Raw genomic sequence first — 23,015 nt, forward strand, 5'->3', positions numbered from 1 at the left:
TACATACTTGTATGCTAGCTTGTGCCGGCTGCCGATGTTTAGCCGACTGCCCTCCAGCTGAGAGCGCTTACCAACCGTCATCCTATTTCCAAATCTCCAGGTAGTCTGATTCGAGCATAATTGTGGAAGTATACAATTAGAAGGAAACACAACGTTTCATGGGAAGGGCAGAGCTCTAGACCTCGCTACCAAGGCGCCGTGATTTTTGTCAAGTGAATTAGGATTGTTTAGACTTCTGTGTGTGTTCTGGAATCCCAGTGCCGGCCTTCCTAAGAGTACAAAGGAAGTATTTGGAGAATTTGAAGGGCTCTAGCTCAACAGCAGTTGGGCATGGCCTTTTGACCCGTAAGGGGCACCTTCAGTGGTTTGAGTTCAGCGGTGGGGAATTCACTTCTCTCGAGAGAGGGAGTCTCGAGAGTATTCCTGATACAGAAGGTGAATGCAGCGAACTATCGTGAATGAACTCCTCAACGCGAGGGAATCCTCCTCCACTTTGTTGAAATTCGATACTACTATCGGTTCTAGTCTGGCAACAGGTTATCCTTGGGAGATAACACTTTAAGGTTAACCTGCTGCCAGTCCCTAACCTGCGCCTGTATCTGTAGGGGACATCTCTAGAGCATAATATTCACTACTTACTAAGGTCTCTCTACTGCTTATATTTGTTCTATGCTGGTTTGTTCAAGATTCTTGCGGCAGCCTGCGTGCCTAAATGTGGTCCGTTGCATTGAAGCCTGAGCGTGGCGAGCGACGCTCACTTTGGATGTTACGTAATATGCCTGATTCCCTGCTGCTCAATTGCTATGTGGACCACAAATCTACTTTGTAACGTATTAAAACAATAAACTCATAGCAAGTAGCGTTTTTATTCAACCCCTGCCGTTGCGGCAAGAGTTTTGTCTCTACCAGCCCCAATTGGCGCCCTTAGCGCCTTACTAACCTTCTGTCTTGGACCTATTTTATTTTTATGGCGATTGCATCTCATTGGCCGATACTATTTCTTCCCGCTGTACTGCCGATCTTCTGTGTCGAGCTTCATTGAACTTGCTGCCAATACACCCTCATTCCTAATCTAGGAAGCTCCAGAAGCCAGTGCGCCTCTGCTAGATTGAGAGCATCCCTGCAACTGCATACAAACCCACCATTCGAGAGTTATGGACATCTTCGTTCTTCAGGACTGGAGGAAAGCAGCAAGCGAAGCGCTGTTTGTCAGCAACGGCGCCGTCGCCCCGGCACTTCAGGAGCTCGGAAGTGTCATGGCATGAAAGGTCTGCAGAGCGTTTCCCTACGCTGCACGAGGATCAATGGGTTTAAGACAGAGGCGATTGGCTATAGGGAGAGACCGGGGAGGGGCCGCTCCGTCGAATACAGAATATCAGGATGACGTGGTACCTCTAAGTGAGCTGCAGCGGAGGCTAGACTTCGAGCAAAAGGTCTTCGACGATCGAACGATTGTTCCATCCATTAAATGGAAAGTACCGGAGAGGCCGCACAGTAGCCTGCATCTTATATGGGGTGCATTGCTACTACTTGTTGTTCTATTCGTACGGAGGCTTCCCCGTTTTCCTGGGGTCAAGCCGGCGCGCGCAGAGCCTGGCGACCCTCTGATGTACTGGGAAGCAAAAAATATCCTTGGAGAGAATCCGAAAGAAGGGCTACAGCGACGACTACGCGCAAACCCTCATTTGCTGAAGGGTTTTTGTGACTTTGCACAGCTGTCGAAGGAGAGTTTGGATCGCAGAGACAGGACAGCCCAACGCATCTACAGCTATCAGAGGGAAATGGTAGGTGCCTTCAATCCACTTCTTATTGTCACCGATCGTATAGAGGCTCTGTTGAAGCAGTTGCCACCACAAGCGCAAACGCTTCCACCCAATGCCGAGGAGCTGCGTACTCAGTTGGAGCTTCTTAACGAAGCAGAAGCAAGCACGTCGTACAGAAAGGCTGAATTCCTGGAGAACTGGGACAAGGGACGAATGAAGAGGGAACTGTACAACGATCCCGCGGTGATTAGTTCATTGCACCAGCTGATGAATCTTGACTCGGCACACATGAGGAAGAAGATTGCAGCGCTGGAGCTCCTGACCAGCGCAGCCTCAAAAGCAGTCGACGGCTGCAGTATTGCACCAGTCGTGAAAAGGGAGCTACAGGCTCTTGAGACGAAAGCTCAACAAGCAGCTACCGACGCTCAGAAACAGGCCGCAAAATGCATGGAGCTGTTACCACCACAGGACCGCTGGATGCTTCTGCTTTTCGTCGATCACATTGAACCGTCCGCTTGAAGAGGCGAGTAGACAACCTTGTCATGGCGCTTTATGTTGCTTTCTCCAGTGTGGGCGTGCAAGATGTCAGCAATGAACGTTTCTGCATGAATTTGGCGGCAGAGCGCCCTCTGTACTAGCGCCTGCAGTAGTGCTTTGCTGTGAAAGTGACATACGCACTGTTTAGCGCTTGCCTATCCACCAGCTATGCTGGGTTCAACAGGTATGTCAGTCTGATGCTTATGTGTTAAAAGTACCTTGGGAAGTAGCCCAGGACTCGAACTTGATTGCGCTAGGGCGCTTTCAGGGCTTAGTTCCCGTCCAGATTCCGCTGTGGCTGATGCCAGGGCTTTGGGGGATTCTATTGACCAAATTTTTCGGCTTATGCCCAGGGAAAACACGGCTGCTAAGCGCACAGTTCACTACTGACTTTCAACTGGCTGTGAGGAGAAAATTCTGCAGCGCATGTGTGGTGTCTCGGGCGTGTCTAAGTCGTTTATTAGGAGCTGGGGCCGCTTGCTTATCGAATTTGGTAACTGTAGCAGCCTGGTTCGATCAGCTGCTGGCACTTGAACGGCGATACACTGCTGTAGAGAGGTTGTGAACTGAACTGCGCAAGAATGTAGTGAGGAGCAGCTGTTGCTCACTCTGCGCACAGTCTGAGGAGTCTACCATGATTTATTTAGCTGTTGCACTTTTGAACTTACTCAAGCATGCGTACCAGTGGAGTCACAAGGACGCAACATAGGCAGCCGTTGTTTTTCGAGGAGGTGATGCCGTCAGGTAATTAGGTGTGCTGAGTGTGTAACTAGCGCTGTGTTCCTGATAGGAGTGTCACCCTGTGGTGTGCCTTCATGTCCGTAAGCAGGATCAAGTACCTTCTTCTCTACCATTTTGTCGCGAGCACCTATGCAAGAAACAAAGGGAGGTGCTGAGAGTCCCTCTTGCGCTCTTGATTGCCTCCACCAGCACATTATTTGCGCTGGGGCGGAGATGCGTAATGAGCACAATACCGCGGCTTCTAAGCGCTGAGCTGCAAGCATACAGTCTGTGCATTCAGTCTGGCAAGCACTGGGATTTTAGGTGTCCGAAAATCGTGGCGATTCTCGCCACGGGTGGTCATGTTCTCACGGGAAGATGCCGAGAACAACACCCTTGGCATGCGTCGCATCGGCATTAGAGTTCATCTCTACAAACCGTTTACATCAGTAATTCAGATACACGCACTATCAATTTTTGAAAAAAAGACAGTTTCTCTGATGGTCTTCACCTGTGGGGCCACTGCGTTGTGGTGCGAGCACGGCAGTCACACTCGGCAACGGTTAACTGGAACCGAAGTTGCTCTCCCCCAACTCCTCCTTTTTCTTGCTTTTTCTTATTCGGAATAAACGTTCATTTCTGTACTGCGGAGTTTGAACTCACAATTGCAGGTTTTGGCCTTTTCGCGCCCTCTCAGGCTCGCGCACCAGTAGTTGTCCATCGACAGCATGACCGGCGCCTGAAAAGTTCGCTACAATGTGTTCGAAAGGCTCCTAAGCTGAAAAGCGTTAATAATATCTTAAACTGCAAACGAATAGCAGCTTAACACAACCGCAGTCAACACATTGGTGCTGCATTGTTTCTCCTGATCAGCGCACATTTCAGAACCCGCCAGTTACCGCCCCAGCAGTTTACTCAATGTCAGCTCAGCACGGAATTACAACCGGAGTCTCGGTGCCTCCATCTGAGGCGGCCACTGGCTTCTGTGGAGTTTCCCCAGGTTCCCTTCGTTCTAGCACAAGCTGAAGGTTGAAAAGCAACACTTTGATCACTAGAACCAGCTGATGGCGATGTTGCAGGGCAACAGCCTGACAGTGACAGCCACTGGAGATCAACTAAGAGCTTATCCACATAGAAATCTTTGCAAGGATTCCGGGGGCAGACAAGGACGACAGCCAGCTGCAGGGCCTGGGGAGTTCTCTCAGCAAGACAGAGCTTCCCATTTTCAGCCGAAGTGCGCTCAACGACGTCCCAAAGAGATAAAGTCTGATACAGCCTGGAATCCACATTTTTTGGAGACAAACCCTCTCAACACGGCGCCTCTGACGTTGCCGCAGACCCCTTCAGCGGGAATTTTGAAGTCATCAAACGCGAAGGCGCCGGCCGCTAAAGCAGATACAAGCACAGAATCATTTCGCGACCATTCCATGTTTTTTGAAGCTTCAAATATTTTCCATTGCGGACACATTCCACGTGTTTCTGGCAAGCCTGTGCCAGTGGCAGAGTGCACCAAACCACAATGCGGAGCCACGGCATCTTCTCCCGTAAAACAGTGTCGCTCTCGACACAGCAGTGAAGCGAGAGGCGTTTATCAGAGAGCCCAGCTCACTCGGCGAAGTGCTGATGACGAAAACTCCGTGCAGAAACCGGAAAAAACCTGCAGAGCGCGGAGCCCACAGCGGCCGCTGCATTTTGGCCTTTTCTTTTACAGCGCTGTACATTTCGTTGTCCTGCTGCTTCAGGAAGCACAGGGTATCGTCACTTTATGCTTGTGGCAGATCTTGCAAAAGCTCTTGCTGCTCTCGAATAACCTGCTCTGCCATTGTAGTTTCGGACTGAACCTGGTTGCCGTGGGTCTTCTTCGGAAGTTTCATGACGGTGACGGGGGGATTGCAGTCTCCCTTCGCGCGTTTGCAAGACTTTTGCGGATGTTGGGGAATTTAATGGAGCGCACTGCGGCCACGGCTCTTGCCGCAGAGTCCAGAGCTGCCTCGAAGATGCTGGCAGCACGCAGGGCAGCTATCAAGACCGCAGCAGTAGTTGGCTCAAAGTGGACCACCCTGGCTACTTGGGTGACGACACTGCCCTACCCCGCCTCCGCAGAATCAGTTCGGACGAAGAAGCAAATGAGGGCCCTGCGGGGTGCAGCTGACAGTGATGGAAACTTGCCATTAACACCTGAGGAAGCGCTTGCAACGGGTGATGCAGAGATATCACAGTAGAATTACAAACCAGGGAAACAAAATGGCTAACGCAGTTTCATGCACGATAAACGGAGATGGGAGTATCTTGAGAGCATTGCGCAGAAGATGCACACTGTTTTGTTTTTTCAGCTTGCGACTTGTGGGCCTCTATGCACCTCGAGACGCCCTCCAAGCATCTTAGTGTTCTTGAGTTTCAGGATCTTCTCCGGAAGCGCTTCTTGGTGAAAGACGGCCTCCTGTACTTGGTTCCAAAGGACCGTGCTAACGAGCTTGAAGCACCACCAGCAACAGCAGCAGTGACACGAAGGGGAGGATTGCAGCAAATAATGTCCTGGGCTTTTCTGCCACAAGGCAATGAGCCGTATTGCACTAAGCCTTTCAGTTTAGCGGTCTACGCCATGCTACAGAAAGCCCATTCGGCTTACAGCGCATATGCCACGGTACTGTCAGCTTCACTTCTATCTTTGCGATAACAACAGTGGCACAACAGCTGCAGCACATACAGCAGCAGCACATACCACAGCACAGAACCAAAGAACTGCACCCTGTGCCATGGCTTTCACGGCAAATGCGACAAAAGATGCCGCTACATTTTTATGTGTACCCTAGCGCGTACTAAATGAATAAGCTGAAGGGCTCAGGGTGGAGCAGCAGGAGACCCACAGTTGCTGTGTTACTCAGCCCATTTGTAAGTGCTATTTTGGGTAATTGCTACCTTTGATGCCGCCAATACTGTTGATTAAGCTCTACTGGCCCATATCCGGGTTTATCCACGTGTGTTGCTACGCTTGTGCTGTTGCGTAGGTGCTTGGGCGGAAGTTTCGTGCTGCTTGCGGGCTTGCCGTCGCCGCAAGCTTCAATGTCACTTCGCGTATCTGGAAGATGTTACGCCGGTTGCTTCAATGTGCGCTACCAAGCTTCGCTTTTCAGTCTTTCTGAACTAACAGTGCACAGACGGCGGATGCCGCACCACTGCTGCAGAGTGCACCGTCACCTCTGCCTTTGTTGAAATGCCCGCATCTGAGGGCTGCAGTTCGGTTTCGAATGCTTGAAACATCGGCCGCCAGACTTTGTTCCCAGCGTTACTTGAAGATTACTATGTGTATCCTTTTGCTCTGCTGGTTGTTTCTTCTTTAGGACACTGTGTACACGAAGACAGGGATCGGAATTAGAAGCAAAATAAGAAGTAAGGCCCGGGAGATGCGCCGTGCAGTGTTGGGTGGCTCAAGTCATTGACCCCCATGTTTTTCCGCTAATTTTTTGACGCGGCTAGCTTGAGAGACAACTGGTCAGGGAAGGCTCAAGGTGACAATCTGACCTTTCGAAATCCACACCGTTCCCTGCTCGAGGGCAGCAGTATTGGATCAGGGAGGGCATCAGGTTTGGACCAGGCTGGAGCCAACTTTGTTGGAATCGATGTCACATTTTCTTCTCGTTTTTAGAGAGTTTGTTGCTGATGTCGCCAAAAATTTGTGTGAAGGTAAAATGCAGCTCTTGGAACTTCCGCGGGAGGCCGTATTTGCTTTGTGACGTAAGAACAGAGAACACGAAACGGCCCGTTGTGACAGTGCTGTTTAACGAGCTTACGCCATCAAACTGGGTTTTCTTCACCTAAAAAAAGCTGGAGAAACATCGTGCTCTCAGAATAGATCGGCAAAACATTCACTGCGAGCTCGACCCAACTTCCCCTCACTGTGTAACGTAACGAAATGGTAGAATGATGGCACCATTCTGGTAGTCGTAATATTGGAAAAGAACCTTGAACTCGCCCTGGAGAGTGAAGACGTCTTGCATTTCTGTGGAGCGTGGGACCTGTGTACCACGCTGTGCTTTGACAATACAGAAGGTCTGCCTCGGCTCTGCCCACAAGACATGAGAGGTCGGGGAAACGCCGAAGGGCTTCGCTCGTAGCAAGAGAGGCAGTAGCCAAGTCACGGAGTGAGGCTCACCTAGCCTCGTGCCTTGCCCTCGCTAGTCTGAACCTTCGCCTGTCTGGCCAACGTAGGCTTGTGGCTACCTTCAGCTAGTGAATCCTTGGATGGGAGTTAGAGCATTCACTGGATCCCTGTGGATGCTCTAACTCCCACTAGTTCTCTAACCCGGTCCCGATACGTCATCCCTGAGCGCCTTCAAACTACAAATGAATTCCCTCGGACGCGAGCTTGGTGAACCTGAGCTGGAGCCATAAGGTAGACCCCGTGATTTGAATATAGACGAACCACGTAGTTTGTCTTGAAAATGAATCAGTGGAACATGTAACTAGCTCAGACCGAAAGGTGTTGTAAATACTAGGGCAAATGCCACAAATCCCATGTGGGAAGAAACTATCACCTTAAGGCTTGTCCAGGCGTATTCTATATAATACTGCGCACGTTCACTTATACTAGACGTACAGACAACGATGGGCTGCGCCAGCTACTAGATTCCAGGCTGGCCTGTTAAACCATTAACCTCTATCTCTACTGCCTCCCTAGTAGGCACCTGAGATGAAAAGCCTCCGACAAAGGCCCACAGGCCTCACGGCCTCACGCTGTCTGACAAAGACAGAAAAACCAGCACCATATGTATTCTCCTGGATGTGGAAATGCGGTGCAGAGCAAACAACTACCATTTAGCACACATCCCCGGTAAGCTTAAAAAATTATCATTAAACAGCGCGGGTCTATACAAAAATGCATCGTTTGCATGCTGCTGTACGTGTAAACGGAAATTAAAGTCATTGCAGCAGGTGCAGAGACGAGGTGATTTCATCACCTCGCTGCTTTGCGATGCCAGTGGCAGCAGAAGCTTCTGCTGCCACACCGTCTGCAACAGCAAAAGCCGTTTCTTGTGCTGCTTCTGGCTGTGCGTGTCCTCTATGCAATGTGCCAGTATCACTTGGACTGGACGTGCTTAGCGACTTTCTCCTTCAGCTCCGCCACCTCATCGCGCTCCCTGCAGCATTGTGACAACTGCGAACGCAACTCGGTAGTTACACAGCTTGGCTGCTGCAATGCTAGTATGCTAGCTAGGCTAACCTATTTGGGGTAGCTTACTTAGGCTTGCGAGGAGACTTGGACTCCCCTGCAGGCGGAACGGTAATGCCTCGTCCAGCGAGTCCACTGGGCTGTACCACCACCAAAGCAAGACAAGGGAATGCAATGACAATGAAGCCTACCTGGAAGACCGAAAACGAAATTGCTATACAAGCCCCGGCTCTATAACTGCGCTAAAATAGGCTACAGGCTTACATCCATCAAGTCTGTTGCTCTCTTGAGCAACCCGTATAGGAACGGCTGCAGCAGGAGCCGAACTAGTTGCGTCATGTGTTTGGCGCTGTTAGTGGCAATCCCCATCTGGCCGCTGACGAGGACCGCAGCACCCAGAAGCAGCCCAAGCAGAAGAAGAGGCAGTATCAGCCAGTTGCTGGTAGCAAAAGACACCACCATTCCTATTTCATTCCACCCAAGACAGATAAGCAACAGCCAACCCCACAGAGGAACAGAACGCCAGGAAGCCCCACTGCCACAGCGCTGTTGCAGCAGCTGGGCCTCGCGGCACTGCTGTTGCATCGACGCGACTGCTCTCCTCTGTATGGCTTGCTCAGATATGGAATCTATGAGCGGTCTATAGAAGGCAGCGGGCATTGGCTGCTTTTCGTTGGTGGCGTGTGCCTGTGCTGCAGCGTCCGTCTGTTTCCCCGTCTCTGTCTCTCCAGCAGCGGCTTCCAGGGTGGGAGAAGAGAGAGAGAGCCGTTCTAACTGCATCTCGCGTAGTGTGGGAATAAGCACTGCGAAACACACCGCAGTAGCCCTTGGCCGTACACCACTAGCATGCCCCTAAAACCTCAAGCTGTTGTCACACAATCTCGCACCACTGCACATCCCCCAAACCTAAATACGTCTCTACAACCAATTCTGAAATTCTTAAGGGGATATACGTGGGCACTGACAGAGCGCCTGGGACTTGGCTGTCAAGAACAGGGACTGAAGTTTCTCCGCGGAGAGTACTTCCCACCGTCTCGGCTGATCATCTTCATCAAAGGCGAAAAACATTGTGAACCTATGAGGCACAGAGGCAGGCACGATAACGAAACAGTGAGCCCACTAATCATAATATGATAGATGCAAGCATGGAGAGGGCATGGATCGGATGGAGAGATCAAACGTAGTAGGACATATTCGGAACAAGCAGGGCGATCCACATGAGAGACAGTCGCTATATAATACACCGCCAAGAACGGCCGGGATTTTGAAATGGAAACACATAATCGACACAAAGGGCCTAAATCGAGTGCGCAAGCAACAACAGGGAATGAAGAAAAACACGTCAATCGACCCATCGAAACTCCAACCAAAATGGCGAGCTAAACCGATGAAGATACGGATCCCTGGATCTCCTTCCCACCTTTCAGTTACATAAACATGCAGTGTTCCTGCAAGCTTCGAAAGGGAAGTTCTAAGCTGCCACAGAGCCACGACTCGGCAGCGAACTGCAAACTCAGCAACCCATGCAGCTCCTGCTGCGTCTGCGCCCGCCTCGTCAGTGTCAACATCAAGTCCCCGTGCAGCCGCACCGAAGTGAGCAGCACAAACCGTTGCGTTTGCTGCAGCCCGCCCTCGGCAGACTTCCCAGAAAGCCGGGGGAGAAAAATCTGATGGAAGAAAACAAAATCACACGGGAAACAATGTAATCCCACTATATGGTAATACAACAGCTGATGATTCTGCAACTACTGCTGCCGCAGAAGCGGCAGGTAAAGATGAATACCGCAGCTGCAAGGCACTTTAGGCCAACCCACCACGGGCTGAGAGCAGAGCGTCAATGCCCGTAAAGCCATCAGCACACTTCTCCTGTGCAAGTGCCACAGCAAAAACACACCCCTTGAATAAACGCTACTCCTCACAACTAAAGCCTTGACAGTAAACCTGAATCTGCAGGGTGAAGCACGAGAACACAAAACATCTGCATAAGGGGTGAAGACTGACGGCAATGGCCTCATCCAAAAATTTTTGCTGGTTTTCTCGGATGGCCTGCACCTCTTGCTGCATCTCCTCTGTCAATTCACAAACAAAACACACGTGCTTCAGCCAAATATATGCACAACCTAACAGCAACGATATGAGCACATACTGGAGGCATTTAAGAAAGAAGCTGATGCATGTGCCGCAGGTGCATTCAAAGCTGTTAGAAACAGCCGCGCGGATGAGAAAAACAACACAAACACAGGAAGAGAGATGCACGCTGCAGAAAAACACAAGAGCCAAAGGCAGGCGGGTCGCGACAAGGGAGCAATAATTGATAAGTTGGAGTGGGACTAGCCACACAGATAGGGAGAGCGATACAGCAGTATGCAGCACGCGCCGGATGCCAGATGTAAGTGCTCCTCACGGCGCAGCGAATCAGCGATGAGACTGGAGGGGAAATGAAGACGATCGCCGCTCTCCACTTCAATGCTGCATTCTTCACTGAAGGCCTCAAAGTCCGCAGTCGCGGCAGCAATCGCCCCAGCACTACGAGTGCAAACGCAGCAGCAACCTACCATCTGGGAATGTGAAATACGTGCATGAATGCTCACTATACCATATGTCTGCAGCGTGACTGCAACGAAAGCAGCGACTGCTACAGAAATTGCAGAGTAGGAGGCCTTTCCGTACCTTCTCTTACGGAAAGCAGCCCAGGCTTCAAGCATCAGCTCACCCTTCGCCTGCAGGTGTAGAAAAAGGAGCAACAGCAGTGCGCCATACTCCGGGCATGTCACTGGAGCCCTCTGTCTGCTATCAAGCGCCGCCTTAAAGTGCTGTTCCCAATGGTCCTATACGTTGCGTACTGTCATTCAGAGCTCACCGACGCAGCACTGTTCCTCGGATCCCTCGTGTAGGCCTCCCTGTTGCAGCAGCAGCAGTAAAACACCGCTCTCGATCGTTTCAAGGCACACGATATACAACACTGCAGAAGAATGCTTGCAGATATCCCTTCTCACAGCTGCAGCTACTGTGACGCTGCGGCTGTTGTAAGTGCTGCAGTTGGTAGGGGTACGAGCAAGCGGTGTCGGCGTTGCGCATAGTGCTAAATCTGCAGTTGCCTGCAAATGATGATATTTCTGCAGAAGCCTACAGCAGTTGATGCTGTCTGCGCTGCAAACGCTGTCGTACCTAAGTGCGTCCTTGTACTTCCGCGCAATTCGAGCTCGGGCTTCAGAAAGCTGCGAGTCTACAATTGGCTTCAGAGTGGAAATAAGGCTGAGCCACCAAAAATGAACCAAATGACAGAAACAAGAGGAAGAACGACACAACAGGAATTTCAGCGACTATGGCACAGGAAGTAGCAGCAGTGGCAACAGAAAAACCAGAGCTACGAAGAAGGCAACGGCAATACTGGAGCAGCAGCTGACGCATCGATGAGCTCCGTCTTGACACTTGTGCAAATCTTCTCCTGATACCGCGTGGCCTGTGACAGGTATTGTGCTGCATATGCAACCACATGGCACTAAAAACTGTAACGTCAGAAATATCGGGCGCAGAACGCGCCGGCATTTTCTTCTAGCGACACAGACAGGCAGATAATGCGGATGGTTGTGACAGAGGAGCAGAGAAAATACATACAAGTGCAGTGACTCACTTAATGCATCCTGCACGATAGTAGTCATCTCCTTCTTTATTGCTGCTGTGTCTGCTGCCGTGGGTTTCAAGTACTGCTGCTGCAGAGCGGCAGCACGGGAAGCCGCCATTTGCAGTGCCTGCTGCTTCAAGTCCTGGCATCGGTAGATCGCAAGCATTTCCTTCTGATTTGGAATATCCAGATGAGACTGCTGCTTTATTGTCTCCTAAACAGCAACAGTAGCAAAAGCAGCCGTTCCTATGGTTATTAAACCAGACAAATTCTAGTGCGTCTACACCTTTCATTATGAGATCACGTTGTTCTTGCTGTAGCCTTTTCTTGTCATGTAGGCTTGCGTTTGCTATGAATTGTGCTACCGCCCCTGCTGCTGCTATTGAAACTGCTCTCTATGTAGTGGTTTCGTCCTTACCCAGATATTCTTCGCATACGCACCGAAGCCGTCGGCCGGAACGTTACGAGTGTACGACTTGGGGCTAAATTCGTTTGCCCATCTGCGAAAGGAAGACAAACAGCATTAGAAAATGCACGCAGCAGCACTGATGCTGGACACAGCTATAGAAAAGGCTGAAGCAGTGCAAAAATGTGGGTTTGTAGAATTTGACACTGGCGTTCACTCCGTCACGCAAGCAGGGTACATAAGCAATGCCAGTGCACACCCCGTCTGTCATGGCTGCTGCTCCTTAGGCAAACTAGAATTCCAAAGATGCTACCGCTGACGCGACGCAACCAGTTTCTTAGTGCTGCAGTACCTGGTTCTGAGCCTAATGACGTCCTTTTCGAACTCTTCCGGAGCGAGTAGTTTGTGTGCTAGTCCCACGACCTCAACTGTGAAGAAATCCTCAGCCGATCTGTCAGCTGCAGAGTCAGGCTGAGGAAGAAAAATGCACAATTCTAACGCTGCCGGCCGTTGCTGCTGCTGGGGCCTGCAGCTGTTGCTTGGGTAGAAGATGTGCAGCGTTCCCTCCACAGGGTACTTCGAGAAATGGATTGAGTCCGGTCACCACTAAATAGCAATTAACCGCCATGTGAAAGTGTTGCAGCAAGGAAAGCAGTGAAAAATGAAGCACAAGAGGTACCTTCTCGATTTCACTCCAGATTTTATCCACGTAGTCCTTCACAATCCTTTCCTTCATAACATCTGTCCGCACAAACAAACTTGTATAACAATAGGTCACAAGCCTTTCAGCGTACACAAAGCAAAACGCAGCAAAATCAATACAATGGCAGCACGGAAGGCAATACTACCAACATCAGCAGCAACACACCTTCAGGGACGATGGTTGGTGCCCAGTCGCGCACAGCGAAGAGTAGAATCGTTTTAGGAGCGCTGTGAATATCACAAGGAAGATACACATGCATGAACGAATTTCAGCTGGCCTACGGGTAAATTTACGCCAAGTAAAGACAGAATGGCTTAGAGAAAACGTAAACCAGGAGACACTCCCGACCATGTGAAAACAAAAGCAACAAAAACAGGTGAGGTGCTTACGGACAAGCACTAAGACTACGCCACAAAGCACACAGCTGGTACATTCATTTTCCTCATTAACCACAAAAAAGGCCACCGATGGGCACAAGCAGGCAAACAAGTCGAATCAGTCTAGGACAACGAAGAACGTAGTCGGGAAAAGACTTGCAGATGACAAATGGACCATGGAAGATACACAGAGAAACAAATAGACGAATACGAAAAAAGGGAGATGAAGCTTAATTAATTTATACATGGCAAAACTTGACACAAAAACGAAAGTGGAGGAGAAAAACCCCAAAGAGGACAGGAAATGCCCAGCAGAAAGCACATAACCGTGTTCACTGCGTCTGGTGTCTCGTGTGACAGATTGGGCACAAGGCCCACTCGTCCTGGCGCATGAAAAGTTCCAGGTTAGCCTCCATAACAGTCTTTAGAAGGCCAAAGCCGGAACCAGTGTGACAGCCAAGCGCCGAGCAGCTGATGTTCACAAGGAGACAATCCGCCAGGGCAAGAGCAAACAGGGAGAAAAAATTCTCGTATGTCTGTCGTCGGTCTCCCCGTTCACGCGAATCCAGGCCCTCAACATCCAGTATCAGCACTGGACGCTGCAGAGTCAAACTGTCGCTGCTTTTGCTTTCGCCGCCGCTGTTGTCATCGCTGTTGCTAGTGCTGTTGCCGCTGCTTGCACCATGGAGGTTATCCCGCCCTACCCACAATCCCTTCGTGGTCTGGCTGTAGCCCTTTTGGGCATCCATCACCTGAAAGCTGCATCCGAATAGAGAGTTCATCAGCGTGCCTGCACATTCACGTAACAGAAAAGCAAACCCTGCAACCACTACATCAGTAGAAGCAAATCCAACAGCTGCAAGAAGAACACCCTCCAACTCCCCGAGCCCCAGGATGATGAGGGTGACGCAATACCGTTTCAGGGGAGCAAAAAACAGTAAGTGAAAGCAGCGGCGAACGGCAGCAACCGAAGGGAGCAGCAGCAAACAACAGCAGCAGTGGAAACGAACTTTTGCCACTGCTCTGGGAGCCCAAGATGGTGATAACATTGAAACTAAAACCAACGTCTGCAAGTCCTTGGTCCTTCATCCACTTCTCCAGATCAGCACTGAGATGTACATGCACAGTGGCTCACCAGTATGTCCGCCCGACGCAAACGCACAATGCAGAGGCTATATGCCACGGGTGGACCGATTTGTGCCCCTCGAAGTACTGTGTTGGTACTAAAGGACTGCGCCTTCTTAACATTGAGGTACATCTGTAACGATGCTTATTCTGTCTTCTAATTATCGTACTTTCCCCCTAATTCCTATGGCTCTCTTCCCTCCTGTGACCATGCCTATCTATAATTCTGGCAGCAAATTTATTTGTAAGCGTTTCCGTGTCCCATGAATACGTGACTCCATCTCTCGTCCCTTTCTGCGATTCAGTCTCGTTGTGCCTCCCTCTGTGCCTTTCTGCGCAAGTCGCTGCCTAACCTTTCATAATCGCTAATATTCCTGGTGTTGGCCCCAGTAGCAACAGCAAATCAACAGCAGTAGAAACAACAGTAGCAAAGGGAGCTACAGTTTCAAGGGATATTTTCAGCTAACTAGAAGCCGAAGCAGAAGTGAACGCAGAAATTGAGGAATATCGCACCTAGCACGGATATATGTAATATAGATCACGACATAGGAAAATATAGTAAAGGGGGATTCACTAACAGAAGCATTTGAAACTTTTACTAGCCAAGGTGTCCATGCCTAAAGAAACAACAACAACGGCATCAACAACAACAGGAGGGGAAACACCAGTCACGAACGAGACAGAAGTACCACACAGAACGGCAAGATCACGAGCCTTACGTCATCTCCCCGTCATAGTCAATGACTTGCACAAGATCGCCTCCAGACAAAGTCACCATCTTTACTCGCTGTTGCTCTCAGCGCAGCTGCTGTTGCTGTTCCCGTTGCAGGAGTACAACTGCTGGCACTATGGCTGCTACAGTCGGGCAACCACTACACTCGGCTTCCGGTGTGGTGGCGCAAGACCAGCTGAATACGAAGGTTTAACCAGCAGCACTTGGTGTTGTCGATCCGCCAGGACACGACTGCTGCTGTTGTTGCTGGTGTTGCTACAGCTGTTCACGACACCACTGCTTTTGCATGACCAGAAGCTGCACTGAAAGAATGAACCGAGTAAGTGACGCGCGGGTAGACGCCTGTATTGCAGCTGCCACTCTTGTTGCGTTGCCGCTGATGGGGCTGCTGCGGTAACAGCGGTTGCGCCTTGCGTGTGTACCGGGTACGCCTCCTTAGCAAAAACCAAAAGATGTTTTGTCGCTTTTTAGGGTATCTTTGGTCTAGGAAGCCGCTGCTCGTGCTGTAGGACACACGAGCAACCTACAGCGGCTCGGCACGTACTGGCTCCCGGAGTACAGAGACCGAAGTGAAAATATGCGCTGCAGCTACTGCAAGTGCTGTTACAGCTACTCTAGTCTTTGTGCCCCTTAAGCTGATAGAGTGCCGCTGATATGGCGTTTCCTCTACTGGACGTGTAGTGTCACCTCAGGCGGTGCAGCTCCAGCAGCAGCAGCAGTAGCCAAAGGAGCTGCTGCTCCTGTTTCTGCTGCAGCCCATAGTCTGTCTTCGTTTTAATTCTAGAAACACACAATGCCTGTAGCAAACGATTAAAAGCGACATTGTCTCATTTGCGCAGTGAAGTATTGGCTAAAAGCTCTTCAGCATAATTAGGCCGCTGCCGCCACCAATGCTGCTGCTACTGCTCGCCAGTCACAGCAGCCACAGCTCTACACTATAGTAGCGCTGCAGCGCTAAAAGCTTCGGTTAATAATCATTCAGCTCATTAAAACTTTTGTTTGCCGTTTGCAGATTGCCGCTTAACAGTGGTTCCTTGGCTGCGCATGAGGGGCCCCCCGAGGCCCTGCTGCCCTCGCAAGTGGTCTTGGTGTTGCTGCTCCACTTTCTGTGCCTCACATGTCCCCTCCCCTAGCCATTTGTCCCAGGAGAAGCAGACGTTAAAGCAACTGGAGCGTCTCCCACGCAGAGCCTCAGCGTGAACTGCAGCGGCAGCCATCGTCAGCAGCAGGTGCAGCAGCTACTGAACCTTTTAATGCAAAGCGCTTGACGGCAGGTATGGCGGTGCCGTTCCAGGGTTTTGGTGTGCCTAAGACTCAACAAGCTGAGCTTTAGCGGAGCAACGTGGCCTTTCACTCGACGGGAAGAGTACAGCGGGGAAAACAGCAGCAGAGTACCAGCGGGCTGATATTGCACTAAAAAAACCTCAGCGGTTACTGCCGCCGCCTCAGCAGACGCAGCAGGGAGGAGAGCAGCAGCAGAGATCGGGATATGCGCGTCCCTCTGCAGCAATGCCATCATTGTGTAGCCTCCTGCTGGCGATAATTTTGCTGCCCGTGGTGCTCGTTGTGTTTGCGGTGTTGTTAGTCTTCCTTCTGCTGCTGCTGCTGATTGCCGGGGTGTTTGGGTGTGTGGGTTCGCTGTTGAAGCCTTTAGACAAAGACTTAGCGAACTACCTGTACCACATGCCTTACGGCGGTGTGCCAAAAACAAACAGCAGCAAGGGCAGCGGCACCAGACGCAACGAAAGAAAGCAGGCTGCCTCAAAACGCTCTGCGGACTGCTGTGGAGGAAGACGTGATCCGGTGCTTCCAGGCAGCAGCAACACTGGACCTTCTTTTGCTCCTGCATCAGCCACAGCAGCGGAGACAGCACCTGTAACCGAAGGTGGCACAGAGGCTCCTAATGCAGCATCACGGAAAAGCCTCCACCGGGACGATAAGATCAGTAGCAACAACGGCAGGGATTTTTTGTATCAGCAAAAACAACAGCAAAGTTCTCGGCGCCACAGCCCGGTCCCAAAAGCGGCATGTGACGCAGTTTAAAGCTGACACAGTAGCAGCAGAAGAAACTGCAGCGCGTGTTGCGCCATGCCTAGCAAGAGCTGTGGCTACAATCTTCGACCGATTGCAAGTAGCAATAAAGGCAGCAGCACGAACAGCACCGCAGCAGCGAGAAGTGCGGCAAGAGTAGCTGCACATTCTCTACGGTGGCCCACAACCGAGACGCGCATCCAATGTAAGAGGAACAGGGCAACAACGTAACAGCAGTAGCAGTAACGCATCAACGACATCGAATAGGAGGGCGCAAATGGAGAGCCCGCAAGGAGATGAGCACGATTTCAAGGAGGCGGGTATCCTGTCAACAGGCGCGTGCAGGCCTTCAGAAACAGAGGGAGGACTAGCACCAGCAACTGCTTGCCCTTCAGCTGGAGCAGCTGGAGCAGCAGGTGAAGGGAACGTGGGGAACAGCGGATCGTGGGGAGTGGTGACTGCAGACGACGCTGTCTCAAGGAGTACTGCCCTGATGGAGCGGCCAGATGCCTCCTCAGCGAGGCCTGCTGGTGTTACTTCTAGTTCTGATGGTGACGAGGACAAAAGAACCTACGCGACAAGGGCAGGCAGCGAAGGGCGCGCGACTGAAGGCTTCTGTCGCGGGACGAGTGCGCCTGAAAGCACAGCAACTGCAACAGAAACAGCAGAAGATGCACCTGCAACAGCAACAGACGAGCCAGCACCGGCTGACGAGGCAGCAGCAACTGGGGACGTGTCGTTGTGGTCGTTTTGGCCGTCCGATTGGCAGGTGTTGCCTCTCAACAGGCTTGCAACTCTCATAATCGAGACGCTTGTATCAGGTGGCACCTCTCTACAACGGGATAGCAGCAAACACAGCAGCAGAACCAGCAGCAGCCGAGGCAGGAGTTCTTATAACAGCAGAGATTCATCTTTAGAGCACTGGCGAGACCGTCGCAGCCGTAATTCACGGCTGCGACGCAAAGAGCACCGCGGTGAGCTGAGAGTGTACCTGCTGCCATTGCATTGCTGCTACTTGCGCTGCAATTGCTCCGTTGGTGCTCCTGTTGCAGTCCCTGTTGTTGGCACCCCTGGGGAAACGGCCGTTGCTGATACTTTTGCTGGAGTTCTGTTTGCCGGTGGCGTTGCAGCAGCTGCTTTCAGTGTCTATAGTACCGTTGCTAGTGCTGCGCATGCAGTGGCCGGCGCTTTGTTAACTGCGGCAGCTGCCTTCCTTTCTTATGGTGTGTATACTCTTATGTTTTGGATGGCGCTGCAGATGTTGGTGAGGTGTCGTCGTCAGAGGGGACTGTGGAGTCGCCTTGCAGCTGCTGCAGCAGCAGTGGCTGCACCAGCAGTGACAGCGGGGGAGACAAGAGTCTCTTAGTGGGAGGCGCGAGCAGCCGGAGGCTTCAGAGCAGCAAGGCTCTTAGACAGCGGAGCCGCTTTTCTCACCAGCGGCTGCTGCGGCGGTCTTCCAGACGTCGAACGCCGCATGGGGCTTCGACTACTGACCCTGCTACTGGCAATAGCAGAAGCAGCAGCAGCAGTAGCAGGTGCTTTAGCAGAGACAGCAGTGGGTGCCGGGATATTAAAAACACAACTGAAGAAAACAAAGGCAGCGGGGGAGAAGAGGAGGCTGACGGTCTTCGACCCTCGTTACAAAATTGGATGGGGACACTTGGCTTGCAAAATGTCCCTTTAGAAAAGGTGATCATACCAGGCAAGTTGAGAAGGCCAAGAACGAACAGAAGACAACTGCCATTGGACAAACTAGGGCTTAGTAGCCAGCAGATAGGGGAGATTTACTGAAGACAAAAGCCGACACAGACACGAGATAATAGGTCAGATAAAGGGACACGAGGGAGAAAAAGAAAGGCAGGCAGACGCGAAGAGTTGATGGAATGAAATCCTAGCACAGGCACAGACGTAGACAAGCAAAGAAGCAAGTGAGGGACATGCAATTGGCGTGTTTACAGAGTAATGGAAGCGTGAGAGAGATAAAGTCAGGAGGCAGAGAAGCCATAGAACGAAGCTCGCAGCCTTAAGCCAGCAAGAATTGACAGAGTCAGGAAAAAGCAGCTAAAGATTAACAAGAGAAGATGCTTACGAGGAAAATTGCACGGGCTGCAACGCAAACAAAAAACAGACAGGATGTTGGGGTTAGTGGCAGACGGAGAAGGAAGATGTGAAACATATGAATACTTTGGGCGTTCTTTACTCCTGCAGCAACTCATAACAGCGCCTCTTGGAGGGTAGCGAGGCTCAACGAACAACAAGCGTATTACAGCCGTCTTGTGCAGGTCTGGGTAAGCTGCCAGGTAAGACGCCTCTCAGCAGCTCAGCAGTGAGACAAGGTATTAGCTTGGTTGTAATATTGGCGTCACTGTTGGTCTTCTTGCAACAGTTGTTTTATCGCTGCTGTTGTCTTTGCTACTAATGCTGGCGTTGCTCTTGTTGGTGATGTCACTATTGCTAAGCTTTTTTTCTATGGCGAGTTTAATGTATACTATTCTTTTTAATAGTACTCTATCGTTATTGCTACGCATTTCTTTCGATGGCTAGTGGTTTTAGTTCAATTTATACTATTTTTTATATAGCGCTTTGTGTGAGCTCGCTTTATGGTGCTACTGCAATCTGGGTGCGTGTAACCGTGCGTCTCTGATTTTGCAATTCGTTTGGTTAATTCTTACTTATGGCTGACTATTTACTGCCCTTTTGTTGCAGCAATTGAGCATCTACGAGCAGTTGCGCAGGGGCATTAGGTGGCTCGACTTGCGCTGCTGTAAGAGCCTCGAGTCAGTCACGCTGGCACCCCGCCTCCGACCCCGTCGGCGGCACCGCAACTCCGCCGCAGCAAGCCTTGGTCGTCGTCTCTCCCTGCGTTTCGCTGCTGCGGCCGCTCCAGGAACGAGCAGCAGCAGCAACATTTCAAAGTGCAAGTCTAGCTCCCCATGGGCAGCTGCAGAAATGAGCGCAGTAGATACCACAGAAGAACCAACCCGTACGACCGCTGATTCAATCTGTCCCATGTCCCCGACCTCGATGGCTTCAAATGGACATGGCCATCAGCATGCCCACATTGGTGACTATCATCCGCACCATCAGCATGAGCTGCAACACCAGCTGGAAAAGGCTGAAGAATTCGAGGTGGCAGGTGCCAGCCATCAAGAGCGGCAAGAGCATGAGCACCAAGATATGCCTGTATCGGCGGCTGAAGAGGGAAAGAGCACATCTTCTCACTGCCACCACCACCACTCGAAGCGCGTCCTCAGCGGGCAGCAAGGTGTTGCCTCTGCTGCAGCAGCTGCAGCAGCGCACAGGGACCTTGCTCTAGCAACCGGTGCGCGACGAGTGACAGTGGCAAGGGAAATGGAGCAGGCAGGCGTCCCTCTCCACCAGTCTATCCCCTTTTGCGCGCATGGAGGCGTGCTCACCGTCCCCTTGGCAAGCCTTTCGTCCCTACTGCTGCTGCTGTATCGATTTTCACTGTAGCGGAGCTCCGCAGTTACGTTGTTGTCTGTTCCTGTTTGGAGCAGCTGCATAAGGTGGCCCCTTTGGCTGTTTTCTCCTGTTGCTTTGTGTTATGTGATGTTCTGTTTTGTTCCGAGGTGCCTGGGAGAGAAAATTCACCGGAATGATGGGTGCATACGTGTGCAGATGAGGGTTTTCGAGGAAGTGCATGCATTCCTTGTCGCACATCCCACGGAGGTTGTATTTTTAAGTTGTGTGCCGGACGAAGGCGTTGTGGGAGAGACCTTTTGCCGCTTGAAAGAAATATCCGCGACGGAGGTCCTCTTCTGCGTTGCTGCCTCTCTCGGGGACTTCCTAGGCCCTGGCCTGGAAGAGGGAGTGACTTTGGCGGACTTGGTGCAAAGGTTCGTCAGGCTCTGCTCAACCCTTTCCTTGCATCTCCTCCTCTGCATCTGTTTCTGTTGCGTATCCACTGTTCGCTGAATGTGGCCGCACGCACACATACAGCGTGTACGTCTGCGCAGACTTCTGTTACTGTGTTCCTTAATCGTGTGGGGCTGCAGAGGCCAGCGGTTGATTGTGCTTTGGGCGCACCAAGAAAAATGTCTTCCAGAGGCTCCCAAGTTCCCGTGCAAGAAGGGTCCTCTTTGTTCTTGTCGGTCGGTCAGCGGGGGCCGGCACTGCTACGCGTCTCTGGTTTCCGACTGGGTGGACAAAGTTGCGCCCGTGAGACGCCCTTACAGCTCCCTACGAAATGTTTGTGTGTCTCTGTTAGCGTTGATGCCTTTGTGAATGTTCCCCTCAATATGTGCGCATATCTGCCTGCTCCACCATCTGGTTCGCCTCTTGCTTACGTCGCTTTGCCGCCCCCTTGTATCCCCTGCCGTTTAGACTCTCACGTTTTCTGCACACTTCTTAATGTTATATTTTTCGTAATTTGTCTACTTTTCGTTGTTTTGATCTGCGGCCCCCTTGATAGCTTTAGTGTCGATCTCACATTCCTCTTTAGTGCTTCTTTGCCTCAGATCTTCTCTGCCGCCAACCGGTCTGGAGGCCCCGCTGTTTCCAACCAGGAGAGAGCAGAGACCACAGAAATTGCGAGTGCCCCAGGCCCTCCAGCTGCTGCAACTACAGACACCGCCACCGGTGTAGCCGCATCAGCCAGATGTGGCAGAAACAACCCCGCGGAAAGGGGGACCGCCACTTCTGTAGCAATAACGGCTGCAACTGCAGCAGCAGCAGCGTCTGGTGCTACTGCCTCTGCAGCAGCTGCTGATGCTGCTGCTGAGGCCTTTGCAGTCACGGCCAGTGCTGCAGCAAACTCAGCAGTAACAGCAGAAGGCGTAGATACGCAGCGGCGCACACGGATAACCTCATTCGTTTCGTCTCCATTTCAGGCTGGCGGGTCACGTGTGTTCAAGTCCTTTTATAGGACAAGTACTTTGCACCCAGAGGAACTCATCAAGAATTTGCTGCGGTGGGCATCAGAAGAGCAGCGGTCGATGGCGGTACAGAAACGGCAGGCAGCAGCCCTAAAACCCGTAGCTAACAACAAACCCCAGCACAACCCCATCACCTTCCGCATGCTCTGCGGTGAGTTTGTTGCTGGTTTTGTCGCTGCCACCTCGCCTACTGTTGCTGGGGTTGCTGCTATAGTTGTCATTCTTCGTGCGTCGGTAATAGGTTCTTGCATTCCCCGCACCACAACGGTTCTACCTCCATCCTGCGCATTTGACGCTTTATGGTTCCATGCAGGAGAAGTGACGGCTCCTCGTCGATTTGCCGAATTGCCATTCATAAAATATTGGCTGGGGCAAGGAGTCGCGGTCTGGAAAGACAAGCCTGTAGGCATCAAAACAGCAGCCAAAGCAGCAAATAAAATGATTTTGAGGGAGCTTTTGAAGCCTCTCCTGCAGCAGGTCCAAGAGTGGGCAGGCAGCTCACCCAGTAGCAGCAGCAGCCGCAGTGGAAATGATACTGAGCGTAGACAAAACCCGCTGGAATATATAAACGCCTTCTCACACGATTTTGCAGACCGCCGCATTGTAACCCTCTTGCTGCGCATCAACTGTGCTATGCACTGCATCCATGAAGAGCCTCGTACTCTATGAATAGCAAATGCTCCAGCGCAATTATTGTCGCTGCTGCTGCTGCGCCTGCCAGCAACAGACCTAGTGCAGTATGACTCCGCGGCGCGGCATTAAAGCCGCACAGACTGGAGAAGCAGAGCGCTGGGTGGAGAGGCTTTCCTGCCGCATCGAAGTGTTGGCGTGTTTTACCGCTATCTAAGAAACTTGGCAGCAGCAGCAGCAGTGAGCTTGAGAAGTCCCAGTAACGGCAGGTTGGCGGCCTCTTGTTTTTTTTCCAGAATG

The 23,015-nt window shown here is 51.4% G+C and overlaps 4 protein-coding genes across 4 annotated transcripts; 3 read left to right on the forward strand and 1 right to left on the reverse strand.

Annotated features, from left to right (window-relative positions):
* Positions 1-1,304: 1,304 nt before the first annotated feature.
* On the forward strand, positions 1,305-2,282 carry ENH_00076870 (hypothetical protein, conserved; the record flags this gene model as incomplete). The annotated part of the gene is made up of 1 exon (XM_013582616.1): positions 1,305-2,282. One exon carries the CDS (start codon positions 1,305-1,307, stop codon positions 2,280-2,282), a length of 978 nt encoding a protein of 325 aa, XP_013438070.1.
* A 1,802-nt stretch (positions 2,283-4,084) lies between these two features.
* Positions 4,085-6,163, forward strand: ENH_00076880 (hypothetical protein, conserved; the record flags this gene model as incomplete). The annotated part of the gene is made up of 4 exons (XM_013582617.1): positions 4,085-4,415; positions 4,917-5,219; positions 5,354-5,664; positions 6,029-6,163. 4 exons carry the CDS (start codon positions 4,085-4,087, stop codon positions 6,161-6,163), a joined length of 1,080 nt encoding a protein of 359 aa, XP_013438071.1.
* Positions 6,164-8,097: 1,934 nt separating this feature from the next.
* Positions 8,098-14,390, reverse strand: ENH_00076890 (Protein SEY1 , related; the record flags this gene model as incomplete). The annotated part of the gene is made up of 19 exons (XM_013582618.1): positions 8,098-8,158; positions 8,260-8,330; positions 8,455-8,993; positions 9,156-9,265; positions 9,611-9,857; positions 10,005-10,056; positions 10,192-10,259; positions 10,595-10,716; positions 10,861-10,910; positions 11,051-11,090; positions 11,359-11,445; positions 11,598-11,670; positions 11,825-12,029; positions 12,234-12,315; positions 12,574-12,692; positions 12,901-12,962; positions 13,090-13,151; positions 13,680-14,091; positions 14,312-14,390. 19 exons carry the CDS (start codon positions 14,388-14,390, stop codon positions 8,098-8,100), a joined length of 2,541 nt encoding a protein of 846 aa, XP_013438072.1.
* A 3,077-nt stretch (positions 14,391-17,467) lies between these two features.
* On the forward strand, positions 17,468-22,754 carry ENH_00076900 (hypothetical protein, conserved; the record flags this gene model as incomplete). The annotated part of the gene is made up of 7 exons (XM_013582619.1): positions 17,468-18,164; positions 18,449-18,892; positions 19,399-19,490; positions 19,897-20,616; positions 20,830-21,047; positions 21,207-21,369; positions 21,669-22,754. 7 exons carry the CDS (start codon positions 17,468-17,470, stop codon positions 22,752-22,754), a joined length of 3,420 nt encoding a protein of 1,139 aa, XP_013438073.1.
* Between the last annotated feature and the right edge of the window lie 261 nt (positions 22,755-23,015).

The sequence above is a fragment of the Eimeria necatrix genome, genomic scaffold (assembly GCF_000499385.1).
Source record: "Eimeria necatrix Houghton genomic scaffold, Enh_scaff7, whole genome shotgun sequence".
NCBI lineage: Eukaryota > Apicomplexa > Conoidasida > Eucoccidiorida > Eimeriidae > Eimeria > Eimeria necatrix.